A 24,265-nucleotide genomic window follows, 5' to 3' on the forward strand; every position below is an offset into this window, starting at 1 on the left:
AGGGTCAGTATTCTTTCTACTGCGCTGCAGCACTTCCCTCCCATGTGATTAATGATGTCTTCCAGAGCTTTTTCTCCATCTCACCACCCCAGAATCCTCAACCTCAAAGTTACAGACGCTGATGTTTGCTCGTATTACCTTTCCTCCCAGAATGAGCAAGTGCGGAAACAACCGGGCAATGACTTACCTGCCTACCTGGGGTTTAATACCAGAATGTCAGTGTAGCCCCTTCTTACAATCATTTGTCAGTGGTCTCCTCATCTCTGGGTCCAGATAGGTGCACCTTAAGTGCCAGGGGGCACATCTGAGAGCTGCTTGAAAGATAGCCTTTCCTGCTACAGTCAGGGAACTTTGTGCCCAGAGAGCTTGAGAGGACTAGAAGAATTGACTCTCCAAGCGCCCACTTTTTTAATCTAAAAGAGCAGGCTTTGGTTTTCATTTGTCTCCCTCCTTTGCCACCTCAGCCATATCATAGGTGTGCCGGAGCCACTTTGAACCTGCTGAGAAGGGCCAATTGTTAAATTTTCAGTGTGAGCCTTGCCATCTTGGAAATTAGACAGTGCCACAAACCAGGGCTTAATGGCATTTTGTTCTAGACTTAAGAAAGTGATAGGAGGAAATGCTAATAATGCTGTTATTGTTGTGGTTGGTTCCTTGCTTTTGGAGAAGACCAGTGACATCAAAGGGTGGTCTTCACTTGTACATCAAGTGTATTTAAGTGAGGCAGAGTTCCACAGCCATCAGCCTTTCTTTCTCTTTGAGTCATCCAAGTCCATTGGAAAGGCAAAAGTTTGGACAACCCTTGCCAGCTTGAGATGCAGCTGATGACCTTGCTATCTTCACTGTCTGACCAAGTTCTAAGCTCTCCACTGCACCTGCTTTAGCTTCCTGCACGACTGTTGGAACCAGTTGCTCTCATCTGCCCGTTCCACTTTGGGTGGAGGGGATCTTCTCACGTCTGGGGTAGATACACCCCAAACTCACTAACACGGTTTGAGGCTAGTCAGTTACCCTCCACCTGGTATAGCCCTTCTGCTGAGATGGTTCAGTGGGGTACGGCCACTGTGAAGGCTACGGCTTCTTGAAGCCACGGGTGAGAGGGGAGTGCCAAAAAGACCCCAGAAGTGGATGAGCACCCCTAAAAATGCATAGCAAGCCCTCACACCAGGGGTACTAGCCCTCCTTAAGCACCCCATATACCTAATAATGCAGAATGAACCTAAAAGTAGGTCAGGAATGAACATCCTACTCAGACGCCAGAGCTGGTTGTTAAACATTTACCAGCCTAACATGGCATGTGGTCAATTTTAACCCAAGGACGTATCTAAAAAGTCGACTAACCCAGATGAAACACTGGAACGAGGCTTCCTGTCCACTTTCTTGACAGCTCTCTTTCTAACATCGATCAATGACAGCTTTTCCTAAATTTAGAATTAAATTCTGTAGACTCAGCTTTGAAAAACTTGGGGAAAAAACAAAGCATGACAATGAAGTTACAGGATCCCTTTGGGGGTTTGGGTGTAGGAGGGAGGCAGTTACATGTACTCCTGTAGGTTATCATCAAAAAGGAGTTTCAGCAATGGTGTGAAAAATGGCAATCTCATTGTGTTCAGCATGTACCCTCTCAATGGAATGGCCGGAGAGGGTATTTCTATTTGTAGTTGTAAGTTTTGGTCTCTTTTAATCCAGTCTCAGGCAACTAGGTGGTATTGTGGATACATTGCTAGACCTGGTGTCGGGAAAATTTGTCTTCCTGAGTTCAAATCTTGCCTTAGACACTTAGTAGCTGAATGACCCTGGACAAGTCTCTTACCCCTGTTTGCCTCAGTTTCCTCATCCATAAAGTGATCTGATGAAGGAAATGACAAACCACTACAGTATCTTTGGCCAAGAAAATCCCAGATGGGGTCATGAAGAGTCAGACATGACTAAAACAATTGAACAGCACAACAACAATCTCATCAATTTATAATCCTCCTTTGCCCATCATGACTTTAACTTTTGCCTGCTATCAGGAGAGAAAGCTAGGATTAAAAAAAATGGGCCAATACCCTCCTCCCCAACTCAATCTGGGATCTTTATTTTATTTTGTTTTATTTTTTTAAACCCTTACCTTCCGTCTTGGAGTCAATGCTGTGTATTGGTTCCAAGGCAGAAGAGTGGTAAGGGCTAAGCAATGGGGGTCAAGTGACTTGCCCAGGGTTACACAGCTGGGAAATGTCTGAGGTCAGATTTGAACCCAGGACCCTCCTCTGTCTCTAGGCCTGGCTCTCAATCCACTGAGCTGCCCAGCTGCCCCCAATCTGGGAGCTTTAAACTGGAAGATGGCTCCGGTACCACCTCCTGTGGGAAGTGTCTCCTGATCTGCAACACCCCAAAGCCATTATTAGTGCTCCCTCCTGCTTTAGTTTGACCAGGATTTGACTTCTTTGCATTCATGCTGTAGCTACTCAGTAGAACACAAACTCCATGAAGGCAGGACTGTTTTAGTTTATGTTTTTAAATCTTTAACATGTAGCACCCGGGACCTTGCACATTTTTGGTGTCTTTTTTTTTTTTTTGGTGGGATGAATTTGTTGGGGTGGGGAAACCTCTCTCCAGGGTGGAAACATTTTCCAGTGATATAGTTCAGTAACTTGGGCATTAGTGTAGTCTTCAATGGTGGCCTGAACATTGGTTTGTTCAGTGACTTGATGATGGGTCAGATAGGTAGGAGGTGTCAAAGTCAGCGCCAGTACCTGTAACTCCCTGACTCCAAAGCAACCCCTGGACCACCACAGGCTGCCTCTCACCTCCCACTTTTCTTTTTGTTAGAGATTTCTCTAGAGATTCTCTGTGATATCTCTGGTGCAGAGAAATCCTGGGGGAAAAGCTCCACCTACCCAGTGCAGATGTAATCTGGTCTTTGGGAGTTGCGGGGGGCCACTGAGAAGTCATGGGACTTATCCAATGTTACTCTGCTTCAGAGGCAGGACTTGAACCCAGGTGTTCCTGCTGCAGAGGCTGAGGCAGGCTCTTTATCAATTATGCCATGCTTCTTCTCTTACCTTTAGTAGATACTTAATAATTTGCTTAATGAATCAAATGTCTTCTCTGCCCTCTAACTCCACCAACTAGGAGTGTGCTAGTGTCAGCCCCATTGATAAATTTTCAGTGTGAGCATTTTTACTTTGGGAAAACCAGAAAGTGCTACAAATTAAGGCTTGATTTAAGGTTTTGTTGATTGAAGAAAGTGATGGAGAAAATGAGAATCAAGTATCTTTTGTACATTCCCTGAGAGTTGGCCGTCCCGTTAATGTTTACCAGCATATACCACCATTCCCAATCCAATTTTACTTAGCTACAACTGCAGCCAGGGGGACTATTTTGGTCAACAAAGGTAGTTCCCTCCCCTGGCCCAGTGCTGTCAGTTGTCCCTGTCCACCACTGCTGAGCCTCAGAGGCCTTCAAGCTGCCCATGGCAGATAGAACTTCTCTGGGAGGCCTAGATGGTGTTCTCTTTGTTTCCAGAAGTGCTTCATCTGTAAGCAGGGCCAGCTGAAATCCACAGAGCCCAGAAGCATTAAAGGGATTAGTGTATTGAACCACCGGCAATTAATTTCAGAAAGCTGGAGTCAAATGTATAGCAGACCACAAGCTCTGGGCCGGTGGTAGTGGTCAGGAGGGGAAAGTGAGGAAAGGAGAACGTTATGGGAAGAAAAATGTGGCTTCACAAGTTTGTTTCAAAGAATGGTTCCCCTTTAGTCCTTTTTCTCTCGACTCCCTTACTGGCCTAAGGCTTCCAAGAACAACAGAGAGGCACTTTGTTTTGTGGGTGTCGGAATGACGGCCAAGGAGGGGCCAGAGAATGGAGCTGGAGAGGGAGATAAGTGCCCAGTGTCATGGGGCTGAGGTGCCATTAGTTTCTGGTCCTTGCTCTACCAGAGCAGGGAGTAACTGATGGCCATTCCCCGTGCCCCTATAAATGTCTCATAAGAATAATCCATGGCCCCAGAGACCATAAATGCCAACGCAGCAGGCTGGGTTATTTAGGGGGGTTGCAGGGTGAGGGGGGTGGGGGAGCAGGCAGAAGGTAAAAGAAACAAGCAGAGACCTATTAGACTGAACATCAGGGAAACATTTTCCCCTGGCAGTGGGAGCCATTTGGATGAAGAATAAGCTTTCAGGGCCAGAGGGCAGCTTCCCTTGCAATCTGGAATTGAACTAGGTTCCCCAGGGGGACATCCTAGGTGCAGGCTGACCCCCCAATCCCTGTTCTCAAGAGCTGGCCCAGCAATCTCCAGTGATTTTAGCAGGATCAAGTCAGAGACCACAAGCTCCAAAAAGCTACCTTTAAGTATAGTTCCACCCATTACCAGGCACCACCTAGAGCCTTCTTACCTCATGCCCAAAATGGGCATATTCCTTTTTACCTTGCAGATTGGGGTGACCACTATTCAAATATGTGAGAGGACTATGAGTTTTGTAGGAATGAAAAACAGATTTAAAACCAATTAACCAACCAACTAAGATGGGAGTTATTATCTTTTAAGTCGTCTTTAGGTTTAAGAATTATTGTAACATCATAGACTTAGAGTGAAAAGGGTCCTTAGAAGCCATTGAGTGAAACCCCCTCATTTTATAGATGAAGAAATAGGTGCACCAAAAAGACTTGCTCAGGGTGTCACAGAAAATAGAATTTGAAGGAAGATTTGCACTCAATTCTTCTTTAAGTTTGCACATAGAATAGTCATAGAATGCCAGAGCTAGAAGATGCTTCAGAGACTCATCCAAACCCTAATTTTACAGAGGAGGAAGCAGGTGTCTCCTTCCTCATTTTGCTCCTAGAAGATGGCAGAATCCTCCCTTAATATTAGATATCATAGGTTTTAGGACTGGAAGAGACATAAAGGATTATCTATTAAGTCACTCGTTTTACAGATGAGGATAATAGGACCATAGATTTAGAAGCAGAAGGGACCAGAGAGGTCATTCCAGTCCAGGCCACACAGATGCTAACTAGCCCTTGAACTCAGGCCCTCTGAATCCAAGTCCAGCCCCACATGGCCTCAGAAATACACCAACACACGTCAAGTATTCCGAGTAGAAGAATGGTTTCGGTCTCCTGTGGTCCTCTGCCCCAATTTGGGGCTAATTCTGCACATGAAGTGAGTTCTTGGGGATCTGCTCCCCCCCAAAGGGGCCCTCCTTGGCACTGAGCCCATTCCTAATGGGGCTGAGGCAGCACTGCCTGTTCAGAGGTCAGACACACGGAGTGGGCAAGGATGTGCAGAGATACCCTGCTCTTTACCTTACCCGTCCACACCTCTGTCTGTCTGAACCTTTTACCTTACCTGTCTATACCTACCTTTTCTGCTTGCCTGCACCCTTATCCCATCCATCTTCACGTGCCCTTCTGGAGCTACAGGTGCCTGACCCAATGTGGTTTGGCTTTGCCAAGCAAGACCTAAAATTTAGGGATGTTTGCCCCTTTTATACCACCCCTCACTCAATAAATACCAGTGGCTCCCTATTACCTCCAGGTCCAGAGACTGAATCTTTTGTTTGGCATGCAAAGCTCTTCCTGACCCACCCCCCTTTCCACCCTCCTAGATTTTATACCCTTTCCATTTCTCTGTACAGGAGGCAGGCCAAGATCTCCTATCTCTAGGCCTGGCTCTCAATCCACTGAGCCACCAACTGCCCTTCTCAATTTCTTCATGAATCAAAATATGAAAACTATTAAAAAATAAAACAGAGCAGAACACCTATACAGAAATGAAAAGAGGGTGGAGAAATAGCAGTTAACAGGTCTTTTACTCTGTAGGATTATATACCATCATCCAGACACCCCTGGTGAATGGCTCTTCCCTTCCTGTCCCCTTGATATGTGGGACACAATACAAACAAAAATAATTCTCTACAAAACAAGGTACCCATCCCTATATTCTGCAGAGTCTCCCCCGCCTAGAGACAGTGAAGTCCTCCTCATCTCCACCCCAGGGTGACCTTCAGGGTCGGTGGTTTGCAAAAGAAAATCAAAATACAAATACAAAACATCATAAATTCAGCATCGAGATTTGTAGGCAACTGGAACTCCAGATTGCTCGCCCAACTGTGCGATGAGATTGGACGGAAGCTTACTGCCAGTCCTCAACAGTCAACCAGAAAGATTTGGGAGGGATGCTCTTGCTGCCTTGTCAGGACTCGGGGTGTGGAAGGGGAGAGTGGCCGCTGTCCCTCCCTCCCCCTCAAAACCCCTTGGGGAAATGAGAAAACCAGAGGCCAAACAAAAATTGTAGGGTCGTTTGCTTTGGCAGGGGGAACTGGGTCCCGGGCCCCGAACGAGGGAGAGAGGATGGGTCAAAGGGGACAGGGTCCATGGAAGGAGGGAGAGCAGAGACTTTGCTGAGGAAGCCCCTGAGCGGTGCTCTTCTGGCAGGAAGGGGGAGTGTTCCTTGGCCAGGTCTCCTTGGCAGCTCCCGCTACTCGGAAGGACATGAGTGATGATGGAATGGAGGTGAACAGTCATGGTGGTAGTGAGGCAGTCCCTGGGGGTGCAGATGGGGAGAGGAGACCCCAGCGTCCCCTCCCGGCCCCCAGCTTGGGGGATGAGGCGGTGTCAGTAACCTAGGCAGCTTGCCAGCCACAGAAGCAAGCCAGGGCCAAGGAACACAGCTAGGTGGGGGCCAGAATGGGGAGCAGGGTTGCAGGCCTGGCCGTCCTCCCCCTGGCAGAGAGGCTGGTCGCACAGTACGCCCTGGTAGCCGCTGGGACAGAGGCAACGCTGGTTCTGGTAGCACGTCCCCCCATTTTGGCAGAGTAAGTATTCGTCATCACAGACATTGGCTAGGGAAGGGGAAAGAGAGGCCGAGAGTTAATGAGGCAGAGAACAGACCCTAAGCGGGTCGAATGGTTGCCCTGCTGAAGGAAGCTACCTGTTTCCATTTATGCCAATGGGGCGGGCAGAAAAAAGTCTTCTCTCTGAATTCTTTTTTTTTCCTTTCCATTGATAATGTTTGTATTTACCTAAAGATTATTTCTGAAAGTTTTCTGCTTCCTTCCTCTTCTCCCTACTTTTGCCAGCCCCACTCCCACCCACAACCAGATTGAATCTTCACACTTATAACAAAGAAAAACAAGCAGAAACACTTTTCTCTGGCCCAGATCAGAGCTGACAGTGTATACAGGATGCCTCTCTGAGGAGGGAAGTATGTTCTATTGTCTGCCTTTGGAGACCTTTATTCCTTCCATATTATCTTCTCTCCACTCCAGAATAGGAATTCTCTTGGCCATTTGCTCTGACAGGCTTAAACTGTATGGAACTGTATAGATCAGTGGTTCCCAGACTTTTTTTGGCTTACTGCCCCCTTTCCAGAAAAAAATATTACTTAGCCCCCTGGAAATTAATTTTAAAAAATTTAATAGCAATTAATAGGAAAGATAAATGCACCTGTGGCCAACACTGCCCCCCTGGATCGCTACAGCACCCACCAGGGGGTGGTGGCACCCTCTTTGGGAATCCCTGCTCTAGGTCAACCAGAATCTCTCTGGCTGTATTCTCAGCCTACTTCCTCTGATTCTGAATAGCTTGTGCTGCCCTCCTGGTAGTATTCTCCTCTGTTTGCCAGATTTGTTAGTCAGTCACCTCCCAGTCTTCTCTTCTCTAGGCTAAATAACCCTTATTCCTTTCATCTTCCCTCAGGAGACCCAACTTCTAGGAAGCTGACAGATTTCTCTGGGGTCAGTTGCAGCCAGATGAAGTAGGGTCCCTGGGAAGAGATTTCAAAGGCAAGATCCTACCCACCTGAGAAATAATTAGAAGCTGGACTCAGAAGGAGCCAGACCTGGTCCTTGTTAGCATTCTTAGCACTCCAAGAAGTGACAGTCCTGAATGTGGAGACACACTGAAAAATCTGAAGCTTCCACCCTTTCCAGCAGAGGACCAAAGGCCTGGGTGGTTGATTTGCTGGACTGGTATAGCACAGCTTACCTGGCTCTCTGGCAACCAAGGGCATGGACTTCCCCCTTGCCCACATAAAATGCAATAGCTGGGGGGAGGTGGATATAGGGAGAGACCCTTGGAGAAATAGTGCAGGGCCCCCACTCCCTTCTAGAGAATCTCTAGAGCAGGGCTGAAGCTGAGGGATCTCTTCTCAGAAGGTGTTTAAGTGCATAAAATATGTAGGGTCACAGAGGAGGTCAAAGTTGAGCGAAAATAAAGATGCACTTTCTTTTCTCATTCAGATTCATGGACCCTGAAATCTATCCATGCCTAGACCACTGATTAAGAACTCCTGCCCTAGAAAGACACTCCTCCCTAGATCTCACTCTCTGTCTCTGTCTCCCACTTGTTTTTCCTATCTCCATCTTCCCCTGTTCCTGTATCTTTATTCTGTCCACCTCTCTATTTTCTCTGGCCCATCCTCAATGGATCCCTTCTCCCATCAGAAATCAGTTGGGAAATTAGTCAGACAAATGTCCTGCTCACTGCTCTGAGGCTTTCCCGAGGTGGGACCTTCCTGTTCAGATAGCTACACTTGCTCTGTGTCAGCATAAGTTCTTCCAATCTGAAAATATCATCAAGATTGGGCCACAGATTTATTGGGAGGCTAGGTGGCACAGTAGATAGAGTGCTGGGTCTAGAGTTAGGAAAATCTGAGTTCAAATTTGGCTTCAGATTTACTAGCCCATTTACTAGTTGTGTGGCCCTGGGCAAGTCACTTAACCCCGTTTGTCTCAGTTTAGTCAGTTGTCAAATGAATTGGAAGAGGAAATGGCAAGCCACTCCAGTGTTTGCCTAGAAAACCCTAAAAGGGGTCACGAAAAGTCTGACACGACTGAACACTACAACAAGAATAGACCTAGAACTGGAGAGGATCTTAGAAAGAACTGAGTCCAACCCCCTCGTTTTGTAGGTGAGGAAAATGATGTAAAGGGAAAGACTGGGGGGCACCAAAGCTAATAAGATGGATCTTCCTGACTTCAAATCTAATGCCCTCTTTACTCTACCACCCTTTCCCCCTGATGCTAAACATCCTTGTGTTGGTTATCCTCCCAATTCCATTGATTATTCAATTCCTGGTCCTCCTTCAAGGCCTGATTCTAGTCTTACCTCTTCCATGACCTTCCCCGACTCTTTGAACCCCCACTGACCTCTCCTTCCCTCTGCACTCCCATCTCCTTTACAGTCTCCAGCATGCACTCTGGCACTGGATTCTATTTTGTCTAATACAGTTCTCTGCTTGTTGTGTGCATTTGGATGTGCTCCTCTTCCCCACGCAGGCCGTGAGATCCACTGGAGTAGGGGCCCTCTTGCTATATATATTGTGTGCTCTTGGTGATGGTGGTGTTTATCCTTCATTTTTGAAGAGGACCAATGACATCACAGGGTGTTGTCTTGACTTGTGCGTGGTATGAATTAGACCCAAGGGAGGCAGAGTTGCACAAGGTCTCTTCCAGAATCACTGAAGTCCAGTGGCAAGATAAGAGCAAAGGTGAGTGGTGATGGCCTAGGATGCAGCGGACGACCTTGACATCTTCCATATCTGACCCAAGCTCTTGGCACGCCTCTTCATGGCCCTTGAAACAAATTGTTCTCATCTGCCCATTGCACTGGGGGAAGTCTTCACAGGTCGGTGGGAGATATCAGGGCATGGCTGCTGAGCATGTTATAGCTTCTTGGAGCCACAAAGCAGCCCTGAAAAGGGCTCAGAGGTGCCAGTCCTCCCTGGATGCCCCCAAAATCTCTTCCTGAATACCCCATAGACTGTGTTCATCCTAGTGCTTTCTAGCCCAGTATCTGCCTGAGTGGGAGGCTTTAGTGATTCCCAAAGTGGGGGCTACCGCCCCCTTGTGGGTGCTGCAGCGATCCAGAAGGGTGGTGATGGCCACAGGTGCATTTATCTTTCCTATTAATTGCTATTAAAATAAAAAAAATTAATTTCCAGGGCGCTAAGTAATATTTTTTCTGGAAAGGGGGTGGTAGGCCAAAAAAGTTTGTGAACCACTGCAAGAGCCTACTATGTAAAGTTCAAATCCTTTAAATCATAATATAACAATAATATTATAATAATAAAAATGAAGTTCAAATAATTTAAAGCTTTCCAAAATCAAGTGCAAACCTACCTCTCAGCTTTTTCTCACAGGATTGACCTTTGATCATGCTCTGAACAAACTCTTTGCCAAACCCTGATTCTACTCTGTGCTCTCCAACCTCCATGCCTTTGCGTGGGTTGTTGTTCTCTATGCCTGAAATTTCCCTCCTTTGCTTCTTTTCCTGTTGAGTTCCTCCCCAGGGGTTTAAAGTCTAAATCAAATGCCACCTCTTCCAGGAAGCTTCCCCATCCCCAATTTGGCCCATGCCCATAAGTTTCCTCCCCTAACCTTATATAGCTCTTTGTTTATACCTTTCTAATGTACCTTCCATGCTTTATGTTGTGTTTGAAGTTAGCTCTATCTGTGTTATTTGCTCCTACCAGGTTATTAGGGCTGGGCTGGGGAGAGAGAAGAAGGAAGGGTAGAAATGGTTCCTTATCTAAACTGCAGAAATCTCTGCACATATCAGATGTGACTGGGGAATATGCCGTGGTCCAATTTGAAATTTCCAGAGGAGCAACACGGTGCTAGGCCTCCATTTCCAACCCAAACTCTGGGTCTCCCAGGGCATCTTCTGAGATAAGAATTAGGAGAAAGGGAATCCCAGGCCCCCTCTCCCCCCCCCCCAACTTACGGAAGCAGCCCTGGCGCCAGTAGTGACTGGGGAGACAGTCATCACACTTGGGCCCTGCAGCCCCTTCTCGGCACTCACAGTGACCGGTCTCGTTGCACCGGTCATTAATGGATCCAATCTGGTTGCAATTACATTCTGTTCAAATACAGTAAAGAAAAAAAAAGAAACAAAAATGAACTCTGGCCAGTTTTGCTCTTACACCTCTCTCCCCATCCATAACCTTTCTGCCCAATTTCAGCTCCAAAGGCTCCATCCATCCAACCTTACCAGTCCTCTCTCCCTCCCACTCTTTACCTGACTCCCATTTTAAAAGGCAGGAACAAGAAGGAAAGGGAGAGAATGCACATTTATTAAGCACCTCCTCTATGCCAGGTACTGGGTGGAGGGCTTTGCAAATCTCATTGGGTCTTCTCTAGAGTCCTGTGAGGTAGGTGCTATTATGATCCCCATTTTACATTTGAGGGATAGAGATTTTCTTCAGAGGGCACTTGCTGATTTGCCTGGGTCTGCTGTTTCCTTCTGGGGAGGCAGAGGGCACCGGGGTACCGGCTGTGTCCTCAGCCTCGGACTGTACTGCTTTGTGGCTGGACTTCTACAGGCTGGGGCCAGTCTGTTTGAACAGGGCAACCCTCCCCACCCAAAGAACATTCAGTAAAATGTACCCAGAAGGGTAACAGACTAGGAGCCAAAGAATCTGGTGACGTGGAACCTAGAAACCCTCAAACTTGTAGCCTAGAAAGATTTAATGAACCCCAGTTTACTTAGCTTAAAGGTGAAGCCCCAGGTCTGGCCTTGTCACTTGAGTTTCTCCCAAAGGAAAGTCAACTTCAGTCCCAGACTAACAATAGACCTTAAAGGAGTTTAGGTGGGGAGGGCTAATCCCATCCGGTGTAGAGTATCTCTTGTCCCAAAGGTTTCTCCCTTTAGGTCAAAGTCCTTTACCTAGATGGCCCAACCCTTGGCTGGGTCTTTCCCTTTTGTGTCCATTGTAAAGGTCAGCCCCACACTGTTATCCCTGTCTGGGACCCCTCATTTTCCTTTGTTACCATTGTAAAGCTAATCAACTATCCCTCTCATCCTCAATCCCCATGTTCCCCTAGAAAGGTATTTAAGCTTCCCAACTTTAATGGCTCCTTGGAATTGTCCAATCTAGCCCATTGTCATTCCCAGGGGTCAGTGACCAGAGGAACCAGAGTTCAGTCCTCGGACTCTATGTGGGCATGTGGCCATGGAGGTCTGATTTAGCACTGTACCCCTTTCCTTAATTAAAGATTGGTTTTTCTGACTATTTAATAGTTCTGTGTTTTTTCCCAGTTGACAATAGGATCAAATTCTGCCTCTGTTGCTATCTGTGTGATCTCGGGTAAGTCACTTCTCCCTCCCTGGGCCTCAGTTTCTTTATCTGTGAAATGAGGAATGAAATGAGTCCTATTCAGCTCTAAATCCTATCATCACTAAGCTCCTTTTGAGTTCTAACAATCTCTGAGAAGTTGTGGATTCAGCCCCAATTACTGTCTGGTGCTTAGCCACAGACGCTGAATCAGTAGTTTTGATTTTGAGACAATGATCCATCCCATCCATCCATCCATCCATCCACCCATTGGTTCATTCAACGACAATCATTTTCTGCCTATAACTTTCCACTCACTCTCATCCCACCTTCTCCCTCCTGTTTATCTTAACCTTTGTCTCAGCACTGGTGGGATCCCTACTTGTCCTTTCCCCACGATGTCTCCTGGGTCCTATTTCCTCCGTCCTCACCCAAGGACAAATGGACACAGACAAATACACAAAACTACACATCCACCACACATATATACACACAAGTTGCTCTCTGTTCCATAGGAGAAAGGAGGAGAAGGAGCCCACTGTAATCCAATCAGAAGGTCTGACTGTCCTGCTGTAGCCTGGCCTTGGCCCCAGGATGTCAGCCAAAGCACAATCTACCTGAAGGCTGATGGAATTATCCCCTATACCGTGGGACACCCAGAGCCTTAATTCAGACTGACAGCTCCAGGCCTGGGGCCCAGGACAGGATGGCAAGTGAAGTCTGACTCTCCTTGTGAATAGGCTGCAGGCACTAGAACTGATGCCCCCAAAGGACAGGGGAGCCAGCCAAACAAAGCCCAAATAGCCTAATCAAGAAAAGGTGAGTGTGTATCTCTGTGTGCCTAGGGGGAGGGAGAATAGCACCTGGAGTTCGGAGATCAGCCCTCTCCTTGGCTAGAGGTTAAAAACAAAACAAAGGAAAAATGAAGGGCAGGGACTGGGTAGCAAAAACCAAGCTCCACCCAGGGCCAAGATACCCAGACATATTCCCTTGATCATGGGGTCATAAGATTAGGCAAGGACCTCCTGAAGCTTCCTATCCAACTCCTTCTTTTAACAGCTCAAGAAACAGAGCTTCACAAAGGAGAAGTGACTCCCCTCAGGTCACTCAGGGAGCAGAAATAGGATTTGAACTCAGGTCCTCTGCCAGCAGGTAGAGTATCTAGCAATTCTGGGCTCCTAGAACAAGTTAGCTATTAGCTGACTGTTTATTGGCCTTCTGGCATGGCCTCCCTTAGGCCTCCAACCAAGCAATGTCACATATTTTTCCCTTTGTGTGCTGCCAGGCATAGAATCATTCACTGGTGCAGAAGGTTGGAGCTTGAAGATGTAGAGATTATTCTACCAGGAAGAGAAAGCCAATGAAGATATTTGAGTGGGATGCTTTGGACATTATTGAGCATAGCTCCCTTATTTTAGACTTGGAGAAACTGGCTTCCCTGCACCTCAAAAAAAAAAGTGGAAAGAACTTGCTCAAGCACATCTAGATGTTTAGGGGCCTCAGTACGATTAAAATCCAGGCCTCTTGGCTCAAAGTTCAGGACTTGTTTGTCCTTACCTTGCTGCCTAGTTAACCAATACTCCCTCCAAAGAAAGCCCTTCTTGATCAATAAATCAACCCATAAGTATTTATTGAGAACCTCTTTGGTGTGAGACACTATCAGTGTAGCTGGTAGTAGTGCTTGCTCTCTCTTCCCCAAGTAATCATGTATCTAATTATATTCCTACCATATCCCCTATCCTCATATACCTAATAGAATATAAAATCCTTGAAGGCAGAGGGTTTTTTTAATCTTGGCTTTCTATCCTTAGTTTCTGGCACAAAGCTTGGCATACTTGAGTGCTTAATAAATGCTTGTTGGATTGATTTGGTATTCTGTGTTACATGTTACACGCTACACTTGCATGTTGCTGACTGATCCCTTCTTTCCCTCTGGAGTTCACGTGCCCTTCTGGGTTCTCTTGGCTTGCCCATGGTCCTGGCTGGGAGCCTTCCCTGCACACGGGGTGGGTCACTCACCAATGCAGACGTTTTCATCATCGAGCTCCGCAGAGCCGTTGCGGTAGTAGCCCAGGCGACAGTGCTGGCAGTGTTGGCCTCGGGTGTTGTGTTTACAGCTCACACAGGTCACCACATTCAAGAAGTCGATGTAGCTACAGCGGTTGGAATGCCCATAACACTCACAGTCTGCCAAGGAGTGAGAAGAAGAGTCACACTTGGGCATGTGGACAGGGAAGTCGCAGCTGGGAGGGCCCTCAGAGGCCATCTGCCCCATCCCCTTCATTTTAGAGAAGTTGAAAAAAATGGAGGCCGGGCCCTGAGAATTCAAGTAAGAGATTCTCCTCTGGAATAAACACCCAGGTCCTTAAGTAAGAATTCTCTTGCCCTGTGGTTCTCTGGGTCTCTTGCCATCCACCTCTGGTAGTCCAGGGGCAAAGGACTCCAGGGTATGTAATAATCATTCTCACTTGCTTCTAAACATCATGGGCAGCCCTTGGAATTAAGGGACAAATCCTCTTTGGGATTGCCCAGTTTTAAGGTCACCTAACTCTCCTCTGAGGAAAAAAACATCTTCCAGAAGGTGTTTATGTAACAAGGAGCAGTCCTTTGGCCCACATCAAACACTGCACTCAGTCTTTGAGGAAGTCTCCTAACGCTGGGGATTTAGAAGACATGTTTCCAGTCCCCTGAGCTTCTTGGCAAGTGGCTAGGAAATAGTATTTAGAAAACATGGCCAATTCTGGAGCCCAGAGAAGAGGAGATAAGCACAAGGTCCAAAAAAGCATCAGTTCTAGACTTCCGCCATTGAACTGGGTCCTTGATTTGCCATTTTCTATGGCAGGGATAGGGTGACAGCAGAATCCAATGAAAGTGAGGGACCAGGGGAAGTGTTTCCCAGAGAGCTTGAGCAAGTCGTCTCCAAGAAAAGAGGAAACATGCAAAGAATGGATGGAATGGGCAGGTATCTGCAAGGGTTAGGGTGGTAAACTGAAACATCAAACACAACAGAATGGATAAGGAGTTTTTACCCCCTGTGCTGCATTGGAAACAGGAACCTAGAAGCATGAGCTCTCCCCAGAAAGGATGGGAGCAGAAGCAATGAGGTATTAGCCCTGTTAGCTAGGAAAGTTTTCCCAAGAGACTTTTCTCTGCAGACCTGGGCCAACTCAATCAACTTTCTGTTCACCTGTTCCTGGACTAATCTTTGTTGCAAACTGAGGACAAACTGTCTTTGTTTCATCCTTTTTGTATGACAAGTGCATAGCACAGTGCCTGGCACACAGTAAGTGCTTCATAAATTATTCTTGTTGGCTGCCTACTGCTTGAGGTAGAGGGGCCCATTCCCTCCCTCCCCCAGATTCTTTCTGTTGGGGATCTAGGGAGTTAAAAAAGGGTCAAGATGAGACGAGATCTGCTAAAAGAATGAGGCAAATCCCATGATGTCCTAAGTGGAATGTCCAGGGACTGGAAGATTTTGGTCACGTTTTTTGTAGTGATGACATACCTAAGGGCAGAGATTCGGGATGGGGAGGGGCAGTGTAAGGATGAAAAAGAGGTTTTATGGATTCAGTATATTAAAGATGGTCGCCAGAGGATTGAACTATTATCAATCCTCAATTAAGAATATTCTCAAATCAAAATTGACTTTTATGGAAATTTATTTACATGAGAAGAGAGAGAGGAAGTAAGGAAATAAGAATCTATCCCACTGATTTGTCCAGGTTGATCTTAACCCTCAGCCAAGGGTTAAAGGGCCTGAGGCCCAGAGGTGAATGGAGCAAACTTCATTCACAGAATCTATAAAAAGAAGTCTCTTAATAGAAGTTCAGGAAGATTCAGTCTTTAAACTCACCACATGGAACAGTTTCGGTCACGAACCAGCAAAGCTCCCTCAGGTCCCCTTCACCAAACCAGAAGAGGTTTCACTCACTCAACTCCCTCTTTTTAAAGGGGTCACATATGGGTCACTTCCAGTGCCTTCCCCTAGCCTGTGTGTCCAATCACAATAGACGCTTTCTCATAGAAAGCGTAGGGGGCTGTCGATTGATTCTGATTCATTACTCACTCTAGCACACGTGGGTTAGGATCTCCCAGAAATGGAAGGTGCTCTCACCTTTGGTGATTAAATCTAAAGATGGGCAGTGTAGACAATCTAATTATCACAGAAGGGAGGTGAAGAGGCAGAGGCTGGGGCCTAGCCTCCCCTAATCTACCTCAGGAAAGCATGGTCTGTCCTTGGAAATACTGAGCAATATGCCCAAGTTTCCTCTGGGGTTGATCCACCCTGAGGGAGTCTTACTTTCCACTGAGAAAGAATTACAATGTTTATATTACATAATTATAATGAAAAAGGTTGACAGAGAGCTCTCCCCCAAATAGCTGTGTGAGGTAATGTGCTTAGTATTAAGTAATATTGTCCCCTTCATATGCATAATTGATATCATATTGCTTGCCTTCTCAATGGTTGGAGAAGGAGCTTGAGGGAAGGAGAAAGTCTGGAGCTCAAGATTTTAAAAAACAAGTGTTAAAATAAATGAAGCATATTTTAAAAAACCCACAAAAATGAAAATATATACTATTGGCCCCATTCTTAATATGAGGAAACTGAGCTTCAAAGAAACTAAGGGATTTGTCCATAGGCACACAGTTTGTGAGTCACAAATCTGGGACTCAAGCCCAGGTCTCCTGGTGCCACGTCCAATATGCTTTCTACTATATCACACTCTGGTCCATTACAAGAAGAGGCCCGCCATCTTGAAAACACAGATAACTCGGAAAAAGCCTCTTCCCTGTGAAGGAAGAAAAGACTCATTCTTAGACCCCTACTTGGGAAATATGGGATCTCTGGGAAAGTAGCCTCTGAGCTTCGCTCAAGGGTTCCAGCCTCTCCATTCCTAGGATGCTACCTGACAATATCTTTACCTTAGAGACCAAAAAGACACAATCTGGATCTCAGTTCAGACCGCCCATCCCATTCTATATACCCAGTCCATGCTAAGAGCCCCAGAGTCACCACAGGGTGCCCAAGATGGTAGCAGGCCAACCCAGTCTTCTTCCTACCACCAAACCCATGTCTTTACTTCCCAGAGGAGCCCAAGTTAAAAGAGATTTCAGGAAGGAAGCCTTTTTCTGCCCCAAGCACTGTAGCCCTAAGCCTGACCAACTGGAAAGAACTTCTTTGGGGTTGGGAGAAGAGAAAAAAGGAGTCTGACTTTGGCTCAACCATTCAAGTGGATGTTCCTAATCAGACCTTATGAATCACCTTTTGGACTTTTCTCCTCTCTTCTCTTGTTGGTATATTAGTTCTGGCTTCCTAGCCCTGCCTCAATGCTCTCCTTTAGGATTCTTTTCCCTCTTACCTTTGAATACTTCAATGGGTACCACTTGAGGAGACTTAGGCTTGAGCTGGAAAAGTTTGGAGATCTTGGCAGGGGCAGCAACAGTAGTGGTGGCTTGGAGAAACAAGAGACAAGCTCTTTTATCACTTTCCCTAAAGTCTCTGGATATATTGACAGGATGCCACAAAAAGGCTATTGTTGGCCTCATCTGAGGCCTGGAAGAGCCCATCCAGGCAGAGAGAGGTTAAATAATTGGCTGAAGATCACACAACATATCAGGGAAACAAAGCCAAAGAAGATCCCAGTCCTGTCTGATCTCCCCTCTGATCCATCCTGTGTAATGGACCTGCCGGATTCTCCTAAAACACTATTTTCTTATGTGCCATTCCCTCTCAGAAACTTTCAGTGGCTCTTCATCTCTTATAGGATAAGTTTCAAACTCCTTTTCTTGCAGTTCAAGGCAGTCAAGGCTGTTTGCTCTTTTTGGCTACTAGGCTCTAATCCAACTGGTTTATTTATTCTTTTCTGAATGAATCATATATTTTCCTGCTTTGGGTCTTTTCTCACTCTTACCCAAGTCTCAGGACTGAAAACACCTTCTCCAATTCTATCTTCAAGCACTTAAGACTCAGTTCAAATCACACTTTCTCTTCCACTCAAAGTAAGTTCTCTCTCCTTTGAATTCCTAGGGTACTTAAAGGGCCCCATTGAAAAATATGGAACCTTAGAGTTGGAAGACTTTTAGTGATAATCTAGTGCAAGTCCTTCAATTTTCAGAAAAGAAAACCAAGGTCCTTTGAGTGGGAGAGACTTGCTTGCTTAAGGATGCATAACAAGGCAGTGACTGGACCTAGATTTCCAGAACATGGGCCTTTTGAATCCCACTCCACTGGTTTTTATACTATACCATGCATTCTATGTGTATCCACAGCTAGACTGTAAATTCTTGGAGAACAGGGACCAGGCCCTATTTATTTCTATATTTTCTACAGTGCCTAACACACAGTCCATACTTGCTAAATCATAGAATTCAAAGGGACCTTATTGATCATCTGGTCTTACTTCTTTTTCACAAGGCAAAAAAACCTGAATCCCAGAAAAAGAATGTGACTTATTCAAAGTCACTCAACTGAGATTCCAAACCAGGTCCTCTGACTAAATTTATTCATAAGGAAAAGGGCTCCAGGACATCAGCTTGTGCTTCCCTTTTGGGTCCCAGGTATCCCACTTCTTTGGAATTGGAAGAAAGTCCCAGTCTAGACCACTGCTGCCCATCAAAAATCATGCTTTGACCCTTAATGCTCTCCAAGGCAGAGAGCCATCATTCACTTATCTTTTCCCATCACAGTGACAGCTCATGTTGGTACCTAGCTCGGGGAGCTGTTCGCCAGCAGAGGGTGCTGAAAGCTTTGATTTATTTTCTGCAGCTCCTTGGAAACACAAAGAGACCTCTGGTTGGTGAAGGAGTCAAGGCAGAGAGGGTGGGTCTGCTAAGACTCTTGAGAGTCAAGCCTTCCACAGCTCCCAGTCTGGAAATGACTCCTTTCTTAGGGCCAAGGATGCTCATCTTTCTGGGCAGCAGTAGGAATGGAAGGGAGAGGAGGGAACAGAAAGATAAAAGCTAAGAAATAGCCTCTGGTTTCTTTATTTAAACTCTTACCTTCAGTCTCAGGAACAATATTAAGTATTGGTTCCAAGGCGGAAGAGTGGTAAGGGCTAGGCAATGGAAGTTAAGTGACTTGTCCAGGATCACACAAATAGGAAGTGTTTGAGGCCCAATTTCATCCCATAACCTCAAGTCTTTAGGCCTGATTCTCTTTCCACTAAGCCACCTAACATCTGTTTCTAGAACAGCTTTCACTTCTGGCAGGTAAGACATATCTCATCTTTGGGCCATAGTTTCCACATCTGTGGATGGCTAAGTGGCATAGTGGATAGAGAGCTGGCCCTGGAGACAGGAAGACTCATCTTCTTGAGTTCAAATCCAGCTTCGGAAACTTACTAGCTTTGTGACCCTGAGCCTCAGTTCCTCATCTGTAAAATGAAATGGAGAAGGAAAGGGCAAACCACTTCAGAGTCCTTGCCAAGAAAATTTCAAATGGGCCTTCACACATCAAATGGGGTCACGAAAAGTCAGAAATGACTGAAAAAAGACTGAACAACAAAATTCCTCATTTGTAAAATGGGGGCGATGAGTGCTATGTTATCCCATCACACAGGGCAGTATGGTGAAGAGAAAGTGAGAAATAGATGTGAAAGTGCTTTTAAAACTGTCAAGCATCATTCAAAATATGAAGGAAAGGAATAAGCATATACGTAGTACCTACTACGTGCCTACTGTTCCGAGTGCTTTACAAACAACTCATTTAATTCTCATAACAATCTTGTGAGGTGGATACAATTCTGAGCTCCCATTTTATAGTTGGGGAAACAGAGGCAAATGAAGGTTAAGTGACTTGCCCAGGGTCACAAAGCTGAAAAGTCTGAAGTCAGATTTGAGTCAGGTCTTTCTGACTCTAGAACCAGCATTCTCTCCACCATGTTGCTTAGTTGTCTCTAAGGCAAGGAGGGAGGGAGGAAGGCAGTGGAAAAAGTATTGGCTTTGAAGTCAGAGGACTTAGGTTCAAATTCTGCCTCTGTTACTCACTATGACTATGGACAGTTACTTAACCTCCTTGGGCTTTTGGTTTCTCATCTCTAAAATGAGACACCTTGAAATAGATGGCCTCTGAGGTCCCTTCTATCTCTGAATCTGAGGTCTAGCATTATTACTTTGAACAAAAAGACCAGAGCTATGTTTGATTTACCTGATCTCTCATGAGAAAGTCAGAAGAATAGTATTTTCCCCTTGTCTATATGACTCTGTCTCTCCATCTGCCTCCTTACCTCTTGTTTCTGCATATTCCCTCTTGCTACTGCATCAGGAGACAGGATCTTAGATTTAGAACCAGAAAGGAAGAGAATGCCATATTGGAAGAATCTGGAAGGGGCCTTCACACATCACGTGAAGTGCTTTGCTCCAAGTCACATAAGAAGTGGGGAACAGTGCTAAGATACCATCCCAAATCTGATGCAAACCTAGGCATATTTCACTCTAAATTCTAAATTCCTTGGCTTGGCATTCTAAGCCCTGGCATTATTTGGCACCACCATGTCTATAATAACAACAATAATGATAATTTGTATTTTTCCAGTGCTTTCCAGTCTATAGAGTGCTTGCTTTGTAGTAAATGTGTAAGGTAGGCAGCATGCAAGCTTATCTATCCCTTCCTGTCCCTCCTTTTCAGAATTCTACCCTGTCTATTCCCCCTTGGTTGGTTTCTTCGATGTTTCCTCCCTTTTACCGTATGCTCATTATTGACCTTGCTATTTCCTCTGACTGAGATGCTTTCTGTATTCCCTATCTAAACCCTCCCCATCCTTCAAGGCCTAGCTTGTTTTATTCAGATTCTTCCTCTGAACCCCTATAGCACTTAGAGTCTATAGTTTACCACTTACTCTTCAAACATATCACTCCTCCACTCCAAAGCCTTCCATGGTCCTCCCTGCAATCCCACCTTTTCTTAACTAGACACATGAAATCATTGGCATAGGGAGCCCTGTAGATACAGATCTGCTTCTAATCATCTTGGAAAGTTACTTGGGGTTGGGTAGGTAGCACAGTGAATAGGGAACCAGGTCTGGAGTCAAGAGGACCTGGGTTCAAATCTGGCCTCAAACACTTTCTGGCTGTGTGACCCTGAGCAAGTCACTTAACTCCATTTGCATAGCTCTTGTCCTTCTGTCATATAGTTGTTAATAAGACAGAAAGTAAGGATGATTAAAATAAAAAGAAGAAAGTTCTCTGAGGCCCTGAGAGGTTAAGTGACTTGCCAAGAAACATAGCCAGTTTTTGACAGAAACAGGATTGGAACCTGGGACTTCCTGGCTCCTAAGTGGCCCTTTTATCCACTATACCACTTGGCCTCTAATCAAATCTTTCACTGGGGCTGCAGTTATCTAGGACTACGCCATCACCTCCTCCCAAGCAATGAGCTCTATGAGGAATCCCTTACCTACCCCAGTGCCTAGCACAACTCTCTGCACATATTACTTCATAATGTGTTAGTACTTAATAATGCAAGGACTTAACAATGCTCTAGGAATAGCACATTATTAAATACTTAAGCACATAAAACAAGTACTTAATATTCTGGAAATTGAAATTGAATTAAAGTCAATTCAATCCTATCTGACAAGCATTTCTTAAGTACCTTTTAAGTGCCAGTCACTGAGCTAGATGCAGGGAACAAGAAGACCAAATAACTTGGCAGCCAGATGATTTGGTGGATTGAGAGTCAGGCCTAGAATTGGGAGGACCTGGGTTCAAATCCAGTCTCAGATACCTCCTAGCTGTGTAACCCTGGGCAAGTCACTTAACTCTAATTGCCCAGTCCTTACAGTCAGAAAGTAAGAGTTAATAAAAAAGACCATAACCATAAATAATCTCTGTCCTCAAGGATCTTATATCCTGCTTTCTTTTTTTTTAACCCTTACCTTCCATCTTGGAGTCAATACTGTGTATTGGCTCCAAGGCAGAAGAGTGGTAAGGGTAGGCAATGGGGGATTAAGTGACTTGCCCAGGGTCACCCAGGGAGGAAGTGTCTGAGGCCAGATTGGAACCAAGGACCTTTTATCTCCAGGCGTGGCTCTCAATCCATTGAGTCACCCAGCTCCTCCCTATATCCTGCTTTCTCAACTAGATCATATTCTCCTTCAGGGTGGAGATTTGCTTTATTCATTTTTGTATATCACCAACCATGTGTCTGGCACAGAGCAGAGCACATAGCAGTGATACATACTTGTTAACTGACTTGTACACACACACACACACACACACACACACACACATTATATAATATATGTGTGTATGTATATGCACATGTTTAAGGGTGACTTTCTCCCAATAAGACTTTGTACTTTATTTAAAAGACACAGAGGAAAAGCATCCCCTGGATACCACTCTTGTCTATGTGCATACACACCAAGGCAGCCACATCGCTGCCAGGTGAACGCTAGGGCTAACTAAGCATCCCTCCCACCCGAGGTCAGGACAGCTGCTGGCATCTCCCCTGTGATCTCCATTCAGCAACTTCTCTGTAACTAGACAAATACCATGGCCCGAGGAAGCGAGAGAATAGGCACAAGAGACCCTGGGAGATCCCTAGGTGGCCTCAGGGGGCTCCTGGGATGAGAAGGCAGGAGGGAGGGCAGATGCCACAGAATCTCAGAGTAAGCAACCACAGATCCTTAAAATGAGCCTACTGAGCCTGCTGAGTGGCCTCATCCCCAGAATGGGCTAGAAAGCTACCCAGATTCAGGGGATTAGAGTCAGACTCTTCCACCAACAGGTAGCACAATGGACAGATCGCTGGACCTGGAGTCAGGAAGATTCATTTTCAAATCTGACCTCAGACACTAGCTGGGTGATCCTGGGCAAGTCACTTTACCCTCCTTGCCTCCATTTCCTCATTTGTAAAAATGAGCTGGAGAAGGAAATGGCAAACCACTCCAGTATCTTTGCCAAGGAAACCCCAAAATGGGGTCACAAAAATTTGGACATGACTGAAATGATTTAATAACATTCCAATGGGCATTTGGCCAGACAAATTTTGTCTCCAAAGCCGGCTGGGTAAATCCCCCAGATGCCAGGCAGAATTCCCATAATTTGGGGTGAAGGGGTGGTGGGTCAATTAGTTGCATACTCTTCCCTGTCTTCTCCTGGAAAAATGTAGACATTTCTAAACAGCAATTTGATCATGGAAAGGGCACTCATTGGCTCTTGAATCACAGGACCCGTGTTTGAATTTTACCTTTGACACTACAGTCTGACCTTGGACAAATGATTTAATCTCTTTAGGCTTTGGGTTCTCTACTCTAAAATGAGGGGGTTGGACTAGATGGCCTCTGAGGGCCTCTCTAGATCTAGGATCCTATATGTCTCAAAGAACATGGGATCCCATCACCTTAGGGGTAACGCTAAGCCTAAGTTTTCCAGTTTACTCACAATTCCCTGCATTTTTCTCAGGGGAAAAGGGAGATCCATCAGGTGTAGTACTCATTAGATAATGAATGAATGACCCACAGTCAATGGAGAATGACTCAACCCTCAGTGACATAAGATCACAGTGCCCTCTTCTCTCCCCCATCCCTGCTGGGCTCTGCTTAAGGCCTCCTAAAATTGTCCTGTCTGACTTACTCTGAAGAGCTATGTTAGTCTTGTTCATGAATGATCCGCAGTGTTCTTTCCAGCTAGAGAGATGAGATCCCTTCCACAATTTCTCATTCCTGAGAGCCATACAGGTGACGTTTCTGTTGCATTCTAAATTTTGTAAAGCACTTTACACACATGATCTCATTTGGTCTTCACAACCACCCTATGAAGTAGAGGGGGTTAATGATAGTAATATTCCCATTTTATTTTATTTATTTTAATTTTTTTTAAATCCTCACCTTCTGCATTAGAATCAATAATGTGTATTGGTTCCAAAGCAAAAGAAGGGTAAGGGCTAGGCAATGGGGATGAAGTGACTTGCCCAGGGTCATCCAGCTGGGAAGTGTCTGAGGCCAGATTTGAACCTAGGACTGGCTCCTAATCCACTGAGCCACCCAGCTGCCCCAATATTCCCATTTTATAGATTCAGAAACTGAAGGGGAGAAACGTCAAGTGGCTAGTGACTGTGCGTGTGGTAGGATTTGAACCTAGATCTTCTTGCCTCCTAGTCCAGTGTTCTACCCACTTTGCCATACTTCTGCTTTTCCCACAAAGAAAGACCTGAAGCTCTCCCCTTCTCTGATCACTAGTAAGAGTCCAAGGTTGGACTAGCTCCATCAGAAGGCTGAACA

At 45.7% G+C, this 24,265-nt stretch overlaps 1 protein-coding gene across 1 annotated transcript in view; it reads right to left on the reverse strand.

Moving 5' to 3' along the window:
• Positions 1-5,795: 5,795 nt before the first annotated feature.
• The window catches only part of NTNG2 (netrin G2), a 107,588-nt gene continuing 89,118 nt past the window's right edge, over positions 5,796-24,265 (reverse strand). The window contains exons 5-7 of the mRNA XM_044661318.1: positions 14,061-14,228; positions 10,712-10,846; positions 5,796-6,828 (exon numbers count right to left, since the gene is read on the reverse strand). Coding sequence (XP_044517253.1) covers positions 6,602-6,828; positions 10,712-10,846; positions 14,061-14,228 — 530 coding nt within the window. The 3' untranslated portion in view covers positions 5,796-6,601. The remainder of the gene's footprint in view (positions 6,829-10,711; positions 10,847-14,060; positions 14,229-24,265) is intronic.

The sequence above is a fragment of the Gracilinanus agilis genome, chromosome 2, assembly GCF_016433145.1.
Source record: "Gracilinanus agilis isolate LMUSP501 chromosome 2, AgileGrace, whole genome shotgun sequence".
In the NCBI taxonomy this organism is placed as follows: Eukaryota; Metazoa; Chordata; class Mammalia; order Didelphimorphia; family Didelphidae; genus Gracilinanus; species Gracilinanus agilis.